At 34.2% G+C, this 14,285-nt stretch overlaps 2 protein-coding genes across 2 annotated transcripts in view; both read left to right on the top strand.

The window, feature by feature from the left end:
* LOC124366714 (phorbol ester/diacylglycerol-binding protein unc-13-like) overlaps positions 1-247 on the top strand; it is a gene marked incomplete at its 3' end in the record, with an annotated part of 350,859 nt that extends 350,612 nt beyond the window's left edge. Inside the window, exon 9 of the mRNA XM_046823315.1 lies at positions 192-247. Within this exon, the coding sequence (XP_046679271.1) occupies positions 192-247 (56 nt within the window). The remainder of the gene's footprint in view (positions 1-191) is intronic.
* Positions 248-301: 54 nt separating this feature from the next.
* LOC124365824 (salivary glue protein Sgs-3-like) overlaps positions 302-14,285 on the top strand; it is a 30,863-nt gene continuing 16,879 nt past the window's right edge. The window contains exons 1-3 of the mRNA XM_046821873.1: positions 302-399; positions 4,937-4,969; positions 12,274-12,401. Coding sequence (XP_046677829.1) covers positions 339-399; positions 4,937-4,969; positions 12,274-12,401 — 222 coding nt within the window. The 5' untranslated portion in view covers positions 302-338. The remainder of the gene's footprint in view (positions 400-4,936; positions 4,970-12,273; positions 12,402-14,285) is intronic.

The raw sequence follows: 14,285 nt of genomic DNA, 5'->3' as shown, positions 1-14,285 counted from the left end.
TTTGTGTGTGTCTGAAGAAGATATCCTTGATATCGAAAGGCCTCACAAAACAATAAAAAAGTCTTAAATATTGGTTTTATGTTTTTCATGTAATTTACCAGTGGAACTTGTTGCCCTGAATTTTATTCTAGTAAGACATAATCTACCGGTAGCTCTATTTCACAGCAGGTAACATGTTGATATATTGGCAGGGCCTCAACACCATCCCCGGAGAAGAACGCACAGGGGAGGAGGAGGAGGAGGGGGAGGAGGAGGAGGAGGAGGAGGAGGAGGAGGAGGAGGAGGAGGAGGGGAGGACTATTACAACACTGGCTACTCCGGGGACCCCAGGAACTACAATGATCACGAGGATCCTCTCTCTTACAATAGCAGGCCGCGGAACTACAAGGAGCCCAGTCGGTGAGTGAAAACAGATTAGAGCATAGTTTCATTTATTGTTTTGGATTCCCCAGTTATCGCTTTACTTTGAAAATGTATGGCTATATCTTGTTAGTAACAGCACAAAACAGGTATTTACAAAGTTCTGTGAAGGGAAATGATAAGTTAGAGCTCTTCATAGTAAAGAACAGTTTTTTTGTAAGACATAGTACAAATGTCACAGCTTGGACTAAATAAAAATTGATTTCCTTGAAACTTAGAGTTATGATGATGTTCAGTTTGTTCACACTTGTAAACAACTGTCTCTCTAATCGGAATATGGATAATGAATGAAAAGAAACGTGTGGGTGTACAGTTCCAAGCCACTATTTGTTGCTCTCTATTCAATTGAGGGTTACTCTCATGGATTCAGAGTAAACATCAAAATAATGAAAAGTTTTAAATTAGCGAAGCTACGCGTTGCATCGTACACCATGTCACAGTATATATGATGGTTGTGTCACTTTAAATGCTGGTTGAGTGTGACACAATGAGCTGTGTGCGGCAGTGGTTTCCACCACTGGTGGAGTGCAGTGGTTACTGTAAGTCTCGGAAAGAGGAGGTGTAGGCTTACGTGCTACTAACAATATTTAAGAACATGAATCTTCGTAGTACACTAGCATTGGTTGAAAATATGGTAATAACTAAGTACTTTACAAACTGTGTTCGTGAATTTGGGTTTTATATTGTAACTGCTTAGAGGAACTGCAAATAGGACAATCCAAAGCAGCTTTATGAACTTTAGTGGGAGGTAGTAGGACCGGTACTTTGGCATTTGTGAGGTCTATAAGCTCAATAATTTTCCAGAGCCCATTTTTTGGACAGTATACAAACTTAGTAAATTATCTAGTGACTCAGACTCCTGCAAAATAATTGTATATATACGCCACTGTAGCCAAGTGTGAGTGATCTGGTCTTAAAACAATATTTGAATTAAATTCATAAGAATCTATAATTTTGTAAGCTGATTTGCTGTCAAGAAATATCTTTAAATGATTTACCTACAGTGTGTCGTGAACTGTGTAGAGTGGGAGCCCAAAGGATTGCCACTTCCTGGTGATGTTAACTCAGCACAAAGCAACACTTTATTTTGGGGGGTGTCCAATAAAATATATGTCAAAAAGAAATGTAAAGGAGGATAGAGGCCTTCTTTCGGGAAATTAAAAAAATTAGGTAACTACTAATTTTTTCCACTTCCGAAACATATTTTTAATAATGGTCAACAAACAATGCACAAACAATTATTAAAAGAGCAGAGTTGTTTAATGTAAAAATAAACTCATAACAATAATACATTACAAATGTATTTACTACAAAACATGTAAATATTAGTAATGTTTCAGGGTTATTTATAACAGCATCAACCTTTGAGAAGTGTTGACCATTCCATCAATGATTTCTTCTGCTGCAATACTTTCACTCATATTTCAATAATAAAGTATAATTTCAGTTTCTTCAATAATTTTCACCCTTTTCTTTACAAACAGAGAGTGCTTAGTTGTACTTATTGAAACTGTAATATGCAGATGATTGCCCGTTTGTCAGACAGATGTGCTCCTGTCCATAGACAGTGAAATTGCTGTGTACCAATCTGCCACAAATAGGACCATAACATATTTTGTTCGGTACAACAACATACCAACTACATAACATAGTGACTTGCTAGTTGCTAGTAACCTTGAGTTGATTGAAAATTCAGTATAAGTTCATGTGTAGAATGTATATAAATAGCTCAATCGTACACAAGTTAATTAAGCATTAAAATTTATACACAAGTAAAAAATAACTCATATCTGAATGGTGATGTACAACCAAGAAGTTGAATTATCAATATAATTATTATTATTCTTTTGACGTCTGGCTCAGAATGAGTATGAAAGTACTGCAGAAAGGTTACAGAAGTGATTTCACTTTATTGCAAATTAAAAAGGCTGCATTAATTGAAAATTCCTGCTAACTGTTGATTATATAGTGATTCTGTTTGTGAAAGAAGTAAAATATGCATATATTCATTATGGCTTTTGTTCATGTATATATGTGAAACATTATGCATATTCGTTCCATAAGTTTCAGGAAGGAAATACAAATCTGACATCATCGTGGTATTGCTTTTCTTTGTGACAATGTTACGCCACATTCTCTTACGAATGTAAGGAATTTCTTAATATTTCAAAATGGAAGTTGTTTCGAAATCTGCGTACAGCCTTGATGTAATACGTTGGATCCAAATGTAATTGAGTAAAAATTGACTTGTGTATGAAAGATCCTTTATTCTCTGACTATATTCTGGGAGGAATTTATTCCTTCTGTAGACAGTATGGAGCAACCATAAACTATGTTATTAGAATAGAAGCTTCAGTAGTACAAGCCGTCCTGAAAACATAAATTGTTTCCTTTTACAATCTTAACTTACACAATGTTTCATAGCAGTTTATATGTTTATTTTTGTAGCCTTTTAGTAATGATTAAATCACAGATAAGTATACATATTAGCGCCTTCATACAGGTCAAGAGGACTGTTGACGCATCCCGCATGACACCAAACTTGATGTTACCAGTAAAGGTATTAACATGGCTACCTCCTACTAGACACAGTAAAATCTAATCTTAAAAACGTTTCATGACTAAATAAAATACCCTATGCCATTTGTGTTTAAAGGACCCCTGAAAAAATGTTAGTCCGTCTAACTCCCTCAAGTGATACAGATGAACGTATGATCTAATATTACAGCCTCTGCACCTTCAAAAGTTACATTGTTTTAGGCATTAAAATTCATATGATTGATTTAGAGAACACTAATTATGATTTCACCAGGCAGTTGACTCAAAGGACTAAATGTATGAAAAACTTTGTGTCCCTTGATGGTTTGATTGCATGCCAAGTAATCATAAATGAAGAAATAAGAAAAACTATACTAGCAACTTCACTACACTTAAAATTATAGAAGTTAGCCACAATCATTGGTAACCCGATAATTGAATCTCTTGGTCGTATATCAGTCATAAGGTGACCTCCATTAATGTTAATAAACTCTTCCTGTTATTTTATTACACCACTTTTCAACCATTATCAAATAAAGCCACAAAAAGTAATACTAATACAGCATCCAAACGTTTAATTTGGCCATTACAATTCTGTGACAACTTTGAACAAAACAAACTTTGGATCACCAGAACAAAAGTTTACAAATGGTTCAGCATAGAGGACATCCAAATGTTATCTCCCTGTAATCGCATGTGTATTCTTGTTAATAAGTAGTCGATTCAAACGTAAAGGGATTGAACATAATTCTTCACAAGATTTTAGCCTACCCGCATTGTTGAAGCTGTGGTATTTAAACTATCCCATAGAAAAATCGTCCATTGAGTTTTTAAACACTGTTCATTGTATATTTTCATGACCCTTTCCAAAATTCTGAGGTTCAGTAAATCCAGTCATGATAAGCAGACTAAAACTGCTGATAACACAATCATAACTAGATAATATGGTGTGTTACACAAAACTGGGTCAAACCTGCAAATATACTTAAATTATATTTGCTATTGCTATGAAAATTATTTTCTCTCACATTTTTTAAATTTTAAGATCTGTATATAACAAATTGTAATTTATTTATTCTGTGTTACATGTTAGTGTATTTAGGCCTACACTGTGTATTTTATTTGTTTGAGTGTGCATTTGACGATGCCGTAAGCATGAAAAAGGTGTCATGTGAATGGTACTTGATCGATTACTTTAAGCTGTAAGTACGTAATAAAAGAATTTGAATTAAGTCTATAAAGGTGTTTATTAGACTGAGAGCTTATTTCACATTTGCCTGACTGTGGACAAACAATATAGTTGTGCACATCTGACAAAAAGTAAATTGATTCATATTTACCCAACATGCAACAGACAGCATCTTAAAACAAGTCTCTCCATCATTGTTAATTATACCACAATGTTCTTGTGTTGAATAGTGTGCTACTAAACGTATAATTCAAACAGTGTCTTCTGTTGTGTGTAATATATAATTTAACTATTAAACTGTTGAATCTAATAATTGACATTTTAAACTAGTGTACCTACCATAACTTTGTATTATTCTAGAATTTTGTGCACTAAAAGAGATTGCTATTATGATCTAATGTTCGAAATTCAGCATTAACTGTTATCATTGTCAAAAATGAATGGTAATTGAAACATGCAACAAGCCATGCAAGGCAATAAATCATATCATATAAATAAAACTGATGCCCTGTTACATTTTTATGCAAATGTTGAGTTTAGCTTACATGCAGCATCTGAAATTTGATGCTGCTGCAGACTTTACTCTGAAATCTGGTCATGTTCGTCTGATTTTAGGAGTCAGGTCTTCAACAGTATCAGATTTCAGATGCTGCACGTAAGAGGAAGGTGAACTGGAGCTAAACTCAACATTCACATTGACTCAACTCTTCCAACCATAGCTGTGTTATGTGTATTTTTATACTGTCTTTATTTGCACTGATTATAATTATTTTTTATTGAATGTTTCAGAAGAAGAAAGAACACATGGGATTATGAAGACAGGTGTGTATTTATAAGGGTTTGCTTTGCCTTCAAACAGTAGTAAAAATTTATATGAAAAGTAGTATTTGTACCAGAATGATGAAATAGACATGTTTAAAATAAGTTGAGTGCTTCATTGTTCATTGCATTAATAATGAATTTTTTTTTCGAGTAAATCCTATAAGATTTTACTAAATGTACTCTATTTACGCAACTGTTAAACCTCAACTGGAGTTTTTCCCTTCCAAACAAGATAACGGATGAGGCAGTGTATTTTGCACTTGGTGGGAAATTGGATTGACATTTTCCATGAAATATATTATTACATCGACAGTTCTCAACTTTGAACCGGTCTCATTACAGAGGTGTGGAACAGGCAGGATGGCAGTGTAGCAACACATTGAAAAAAATCCTCCCAACCGTTAGAGCCTTGTTACGTTTACTTTCTGGATATGCCTCGTTGTGCACAATTTGTGGATATTTGTTTACGCACAACGGTTTAGAGCCATACCATGTCACTTTTGAAAAAATTGGTAGCTTCGACTTTTAAAGAGAATAGACAGAACATCTATATAGGGATTGTATAGCAGAAATTTAGTTATTGTTAAGGAAAACAATATAACATAGTTGTTAATTATATCTCTAGTATATTCAACATTTTAGTTTTTTTCTTTTACCACTAGATAGCATAAAACCTGAAAGTTTCATGTGCCACGAGCTTTTCAGAGTTTGATGATTTATCTTTTTATATATTACTACATTATCAAGGTAATAGGCTGAGGAGTTGGTAGTATTGCAACGGCCCGTGGGCTGCAGATTTTAAAATCCACCTCTGTCTTAATGAGTCACCATTAAACCATATAGCATTCAAATAGAGAATCTTTATTATTCACTGGTGAATAATTTAACAATATGAGAATGATTACCAAATTTAACACTGCAAAACTTTTAGAACTAGAAATAATATTTTGCAGTCAGGGTTTAATCCCTTACATTTATCAAATTTAGGAGTGACCACTCGAGCTACGCACATTTCCTTCCTTAACCCTACATTGCTTGAAGTTACAATTTATTCTTGTAATGTATCAGTTATATTTATTGAGTAACATAAATCGGTTGACATTGTGCTCATGTTCAATTGTATCATTCAAAAATAATCAGTTCTTTACAGGCTGGTGAAAGGCTTATTCTTCTACCAAATAAGTATATACTAGTAAGTTTCATTCTTGAGGAGTGTGAATTTTTACAGGAATCACTCTATAGTCCAAGAGCCAATTTGCATTGAATAAGCACATCACCTAAATTTTTGTGAAATTTCCCATACTGTAAGATAGCAATTTATTGTCTCCTTGCGCTATTTTAGTGGTTTAGAATGAGAGGTTATCAAAAGGGATAAAAATATGAACAAAATTAAACGATCAATTTCACAAAAACTAGGTAGTGTGTTATACAATCTACATTGGCTCTCAGCTGCTAGACTATACAGTGATTTCTGTGAAATTTCACACTGTTTGAGGGTGAAACTGTTTAGTATACAATCTACGTGTAAACTAGAAGGTTGTGTTATAGAGAGCTACTTACCCCTAACTTTGCCTAGTAAATTAACACATTCATTTACTGTACATTACCATTTTTTATTTGCTGGAAGAATAGCTCTTTGATCTGTGAATACCAAACAAATCTGTGCCTGTAAAATGATACTATTGATTATGTGCTCTGTGATTGATTTGAATTAACTTTGCCATTTGCTAATGACTATAAATATGCACAGGATATCTTTTTTGACTTAAAACAAGAAGCAGAGAAAATCTCTGGTTTAGATAGATCTAAAAGTTTTTCTGCATAGCTTTTGGAAATGAATAAGATCTTGTTTAAGAAATTGAACATCTTTTCGTATAGCATTCGCCGTTTTCTTCACTATTGATGGATTCAAGATTTATGAAAGCGAACATTTGTAAGTACTTCAATAATTCGAGCACCCACTTTCTGTAGTAATTGTAGAAACATGAAAGAGATCAGTTACAGGTTAATTATGGGTAAAAGCTTTTAGTGTAAAGATCCTTATTACCTAAGAAGACAGCTTTCACATTGTTATTTCTCTTATCTATCACAGAACTTGAAATTGATCTAGCAAACCCAGACTTATGTGAGGGAGCTTTAATGACATCCACTCACAAGCTAAAAATCTCTAGGACAAGGTTCAATGTAATTTTATCCCTCAGAAATACAAGACGTACGCATACAAGTTGAGGATGGAAAATAACCGTATTAGTATAGGCAGAGCCGCAGAACGAATGCAATAAGGCTGAATATCGTATGACCAGTCACATGACTTCCCCTCCCAGTACTCCACATGTTTTGACTGGCTCCCGTACTTATTTCATTCGTGCTGCTAATTTTCTCTGACACTGTTTGTTCATGACTGCTGTTGCTTTTTTTACTGCTTCTACAATCTCAAATATTGTTCCTTTCAAAGCTGACTTTACTTTAGGGATCAAAAAAGTCACAAGAGGCTAAGTCAACTGAGTAGGGAGGATGATCTAAGACAGGAATGTTGTGTATGGCCAAAACCGTCTTCATTGCTAAAGCTTTGTGAGCTGGAGCATTGTCTTAGTGGAGGATCCATGACTTGTTTTTCCACAAATCGGTCCGTTTTCTCTTCACACGCTCACATAGGGCTATCAGGATGCTAATGTAGTAATTCTGACTAATTATCTGTAAAGTAGTCGAACAAGGTTGCCGATCTTTACAATGTTAGCATCAGTTTTTAATGAATATGGTCTGCCAATACGTGTCATCACTTGTGTCTTCACAGCCACCTTTAAATTTTTTAAACCACTCAAACACTTGTGTTCGTGATAAAAGATTGTCACCATACACTTTTAACGTCATAAATAATGTTACACTTGCAGATTATTAAAGTTTGGAAAGAAATTTTAATGCAGTCCTTTCTGGAAACTCAACATTTTTCAAATTCAGAGACAAAAGGTTAACTGCTTATAACTGGCCCTACAGGCAGAATAAGAACATGAGCCAGACAACCACATCTTTTATGTACATATTCAGGAAAATTTGGTGGGAGCAACAATTGTTTTGTGTCTGAGAGTCTCATAAAAATAGTGAGTCCTAAAAAGGAGTGAGACAAGGTTGAAGTTTTTCCTCTTCCTGTATCTCAGCATTTTCAGTTAGTGAAAACTGCTTTTAAGTAGTTTATGTAAGAGTCAGCAAATCTCATTCCCTATACGCTGTTTAGATTCTTTGAGTCAGATATAAAGAGCTAGTTGTGAACCCTTCTGAAAAAGAAGGAAATTGACAAGCAGGGTAAGAAAGAGTGTCTGTGCAATACAAGATAAACAGTAACTTACTGTGCTCTATTTACAGATAGGTATTGAAATTATGTTATTTCTAACTTAGTCAAAAATTTCAACAATTTTAGATGGTGTGGGCATTGGCTCTCCTTTGCTATAAGTCTAATGTGTTAGTATTGCACCACTGACAACTAATCTCCTAAGTGTTATTATGCCCAAACATATATTAAAACCATATTCCCAAAGATTTCACTTCTAGATGGTTTAGTATCTTACTGGTTTGTTACATATACAATACAAATGTACCTAAACACAAAATCTAGCATATCTAAACAAATAATGTAAAAAATAAACTATCTTGTATGCATATGACTCAAACCTTGTAATATCTACACCATCAAATACAGACTTATTACAGGCTTTCATAACATTTTTTAAAACAATAATTTAATAGTGAACAAAGAAAACACTAATTTTATGATTTTTAATTGAGAGCAGTGTCAGTTTTCTTTAAGTCTTGACATATTAATTGATTATTACAAATTAACTGAAAATGAAAATACAAACATTTTGGGGCTTTCTAGCGATAGCAAACTGAGCTGGGACACGTTGAAAATCTAATAAATCAAATAAATTTTGGGATCTTTGCTATTGGAATAAAGAGATTTCTGTCATATTTCTGTTCTTAAAATATGTATTTACTAGCTGTTACCTGCGGCTTCGCACGTAACTTTAGAACCGAAGTCCTTATATTACTTAGTAAAAGCACTTATGATGTAAAATGATGGTTGTAGGGATACATCAAGTAGATATTATTTAAGTTCATGGTGAATATTATCAGAGTTTAATTTTTTGTATCATGTTTTGCACGTGGAAGATCATTTCTGGTTCAAATTAATTAATTATATTTGCAATGTCACAGCTGAGCCTGCATTATTATTTTGATCAACAAAATACAAATATACAGGTCGCGGAAACCTACTCCGGTCAAAAAGCGTCTAATTTCTAGCCTTTATCACATATTTCAGGTCTAAGATATTTCCAGTACCATAGTAGAGTTTGCCTCGTCCTGACGAAGAAAAAATATATACTTACGTAGGACCGAGAAGCCTACTTCGGTTAAAAAGTGCCTACTTCAGATCGTTTGAATTCACTTACTATGTCACATTTCAGCTTGCAATATTTCCTCAATCAAATTCTAGATAGTTTGATTATTCAGTTCTCTGAAATCTACTTTTTTCAAAATTGTCTACTATCGGCTTCTGTAATCTATTTTCAGTTTAAAATATTTCCAGGGACATGGTTTTTTGTGTTGTCCTGATGAAGAAAATATACACATACGTAGGACCTATTACGGCCTAGGAAGAAGTCCTACCCATTTCCTATGTACTTTCGGTATAAGGGAGAAATCCTTATTAGGGTTTCGCAACATTCAAAAATAAAAGTTTTTTGTTACGTTGAGGCATGTTAGTATAAATTTCTATGTTTTCCCATAAGCCACTGTTAAAATGCCATATCACAATGTCAAAGAAGCCCACCAGTTTAAAGCAACGTACCGGTATGTGAAAACATTCATAACTTTGTTTATTAAGCTTGGTTTTATAACAGTGTTTAAATAATATATAAAGTGCATTAGATGATTCAAATTCATCACTGGCGCAATCTGGAGTAAAATTTTGATATTAACCTTTTATTTACTATCTGCATTACACAACTTGAATTTAAATGTAAACAGATGTTTCAGCCAGTCGACATAAAACTCTTCGTGTGAACAGCTGTTTAGTGTTTAGTGCCAATTTAATTTGGATTATGAAACGTAAAAAGTACATTTTTTCTGAATTTCAAAATATATCAGGTAACTTTTCTTATACTTTACTTCATATAAACCTTCCTCTTGAATCACTCTATCTATTAAAAAAAAACCGCATCAAAATCTGTTGCGTAGTTTTAAAGATTTAAGCATACAAAGGGACATAGGGACAGAGAAATCGACTTTGTTTTATACTATGTAGTGATACAGTCTCATATTACATATGGAATTTGTGTGTATGGAGGAACTACTATTTAAAATCTAGACAAAAATTTAATTTTACGAATAAAGGCCATTAAAACAATGATAAAACTATGATAACACTGTAAAACATTTATTTACACATTTGAAAATATTAAGAGTATATGGTTGTTATACATTTTGGATTCTATTATGTACGGTATGTCAGAAACAGTGGTAGAAAGTTCATACTGCACAGTCAAAATTATTCATATGATTGTAGGAACAAAAATAATTTAGTTTTATCACATCACAACCTAACTTGTTTTAAAGAAAACCTGATATACAGGGATCAAGTTTTATAATAAAATTCCAAATGTCATTAATTTATAGATGACAAGAAATTTCATAATTTCAGCAACAAATATTGTTTGACTGGAAGAGACTGAACAGAGCTAGCCTCTACTTCTTGTAAGGGACAAGACTGAGATAGTGCACATTATTCCCCCTTGTAAGATCTCGACAGGAGGTGGCCTCTACCCCAAACGAATTGCACAATTCTTTTTACAAGCCCAAGACTATGTACAATGAAGGATTTCCTTATCTTATTGTCCTAAATGACATGATTATCATATACGAGGGCTATTCAGAAAGTAGGAAGGTTTTGGGATAAAAAAACGAAGTACAAGAAAAACATTTTTTATGCATATGAAAAAGGAACAAATATAATGCTTTTCTACAAAATCACCATGTAAATTCAGGCACTTATCATAGCGGTGGGACAACTTTTGAAATTCTGTATCATATAATTCTGCCGCCTGTGATCTCAACCACTCAGAGACGCTTACCTGGAGCTCCTCATCATTGTCAAAACACTGAGTTGCTAACCAGGGCTTCATTTTCAGGAACAAGTGAAAATCACTTGGAGCAAATTCAGGATTGTAGGGGGAATGAGGAAAAACCTTAATGTTTTCTCCCAGTTAAATGAATTCAAGAGTTCTTGCGTACGGTTTGCCATGTGAGGTCGGGAATTGTAATGCAAAAGCAAAATTTTGGTTGACAATTTTCCTCAACTTTTTTTGAACAGCTCTTCTAAGGTTTTACAATGTTTGGCAGTACCGCTCAGAGTTTATTATTGAAAATCAATAAGAACACCTTGCCTGTCTCAGAACACTGTTACCATGGTGTTCTTTGCTGACAAAGTCTTCAGAAATTTCCTTGTTTTATTAGGGAAACTTTTGGGCCCCAACTCCATGGATTGTAATTTTGTCTCACATTCACATGTTTCACCCAAGTTTTGTCTCCTGTTACGATACGATCCAGTATGCATCATCATAACAACTGTTGTAAACCTCCAAAAACACCAAAGCTGCTCTCATTTGTTGTTCTTTATGGTAATCTGTAAACATTTTTGGCACCCAACATGCACAAAATTTGCAGTAGCCTAGCTTCTGTGAAACAATTTCAAACAATAAAGTTCACAAATCTTTTTGTCAACTTTGGCAACCAGATCTCCAGTCACAGGGTCCGGATGTCCACTTTTCACTTGATCATAAACATTTGTTCTACCATTTTTAAACTGAATGCATCACTTTCTGACAGAACTTTCAGTCATTACATTGTTCTTATACACTTCACACAGTTCCCGCTGAGTTTCTAAGTTTCTTCTGGTTTCAAAATTTGAAAAACAAAAAAATTAATCATGCACTGTTCTCAATTATTGGCAGGATTATTGATTGCAGCACACATTTCAAATTTCAATATAATTAAAAAAGGCAGAACGGAGTTGTTTCTGTAGTCCCAAGGGATGCTGAATGAGGTGGCGAGCACCAGTACACCATATATAAGCGATTGACGTGCATCTGGCAGCATCAGATGAAAAAGTTCTTTAATTTCTGAATAGCCCTTGTATATCATTTGTCTTTTAAAAACAAAGAGTTGTCATGTTCAGAATTTTTTATACTACTCATTTTTGAACTATTGAATGAGATTTAGCTCTATTTTACTAAAAATGTATGTGTTTGCAGCCAAACCAGTTGGTATGAGGACGGGTACACGGAAACTAACTACGATGCACCTAACACAAGAATCTACCCCCCGCAACCTCAGCAGTACAATCGCATCAACCAGTCAACCCCCACTAAGCGCAGTAAAGGTAACATTGCCCATTAAATTGTTTGTGTATCAATTGTGTTAATTCTATATTAAATCGTTTCATTTAAAATTTTGAGATTACAATGCAAACCAAATTCTATGTTTTGGAAAAACGTTCAAAAATTTTGAATAAACTAGATTCCAAATGATAATTATGCCTAAAATCACTATCACATTTTAAGCAGTCAATGTAAGTTAAAGTAATTTTTATGTAGTGTATTTTTACAGTTTACATAGTGTAGAGAAGTAATTATTAATGAACTTCAAGAATATAACAACATCTTTTGGGACCATGTTCACTAGTTGCTATAATTTTAATAAGTTAACTTTCTGATTTACTTAATTGCTCTATATCCAATTATATAACTAAAGTATTCTAACCTGGAAGTCCCAAGTCAGATATTCAGAGTTTTTCTTGTGTTGTAAAATAAAAATATATCAATAAATTTACATATTCTGTATATTATTAATATCTTCTTTGTCCACTTATTGTTTCCGTGCTTGCCATATTTAGTGCTATATCGCAATCATCACAATTTGTCTCAACAGAGCTGGCCAAGTTACTGAGCATAAATGTTTACAGTTTTAATGACACAGCTCTGAGACATCTTCGTCCACCGCAAATTTGCTGACGTATTCATTTTGTATTAGAGGCAAATTTATTTTTCTTATAAGGGGCAGCCAATTCGAAAGCATGTAAGCTTTGAAAGGGTTTTTCACACCCTGGAAATGTAATGTGAAGCATACCAGTTTACAGTTTCAGCAGTTCTACAAAGCGCCATATGCAATCGATTAGAACCTTCTGGGGGATTCACCACTCTTATCCAGAGCGCCAAAGAGGGCGTAGCTCTCCTTTGCTATTATAAGGCATTCAAAATCCTAAATCACAATCCTTATCTTCATGCTGGTTTCAGCAGTTTCCTCCTGCTCATTTCATAATCTACAGAGCAGATACTCTTAAAAAATACTGATACTGTGAAGATGCTTCCTCAAGTGCCCAAGTTCCATAATCTAACCCGCAACCTGAGAAGATAGCAGTCTATTTAGGGAGAGAGATCAAAAGTCACTCTGAGGGAAGGTGACTGCAGGACCAGCCTACTCACTCTTCGGCCCAGACACAGTCTCCAACTTCTCACATGTTCAATGTGAGCCTATTTCAAAACACCCCTAAAGGATTCACAATTATAAATTCCACAGTACGGCTGAGTCCTCATGTTGGATGCTGAATCCTGGTTGGCCTAAGCATCCGCTCTTTCATTCCCATAGACCACCTAATGACTATAAGGAACCCAACAGTCACATTGTTGATTCTGCCAGGGGAAGAAACAAACTGATAATAATCCCAAACAAGTTTAGAACTGAACAGGCAAGAGTGCAGCATCTTCAACACTACCTGGCTATGTATTAAAATGCTAATCGTCTTGCTTGTATACCACAAACAAAGATTATCACAAGCACATTCCCTACTGGCTGTGACTTCTGCCTGAAAACTGTGAGATAAGAACTCATAGAGACCACCAACTCCCTGTGTAATCTCACCCCATAATTCCAGCACCAGTGCCATTTTCTGTTTTATACCATCCATGATATATTCAACATATGCTGATGGAAAAGGTTTCATCTCAGCTGTAGACATTGTTTTTAGTTTTGACCACATTGTGAAATGTTTTGTGTGAACATTTCTTTCCTGAACAGTTGCATTATAGTATAATATTGTTGGAATATCTCAAAGTGAGCACAGAACTGTTTTGGTTACTGAAAGATTGCCAAAACCATATTTTACCTATTTACTTTCAAAAATCTATGTTTTATTACTGCATCTTAGTATTACGTAGGATATTTTTCTATGCTCCTTTTTAATATCTCTTTCTAAGATAAAATATTG

This window comes from Homalodisca vitripennis, chromosome 7 (assembly GCF_021130785.1).
Source record: "Homalodisca vitripennis isolate AUS2020 chromosome 7, UT_GWSS_2.1, whole genome shotgun sequence".
Taxonomy (NCBI): Eukaryota; Metazoa; Arthropoda; class Insecta; order Hemiptera; family Cicadellidae; genus Homalodisca; species Homalodisca vitripennis.
This window is presented reverse-complemented; position numbering and strand designations above follow the sequence as displayed.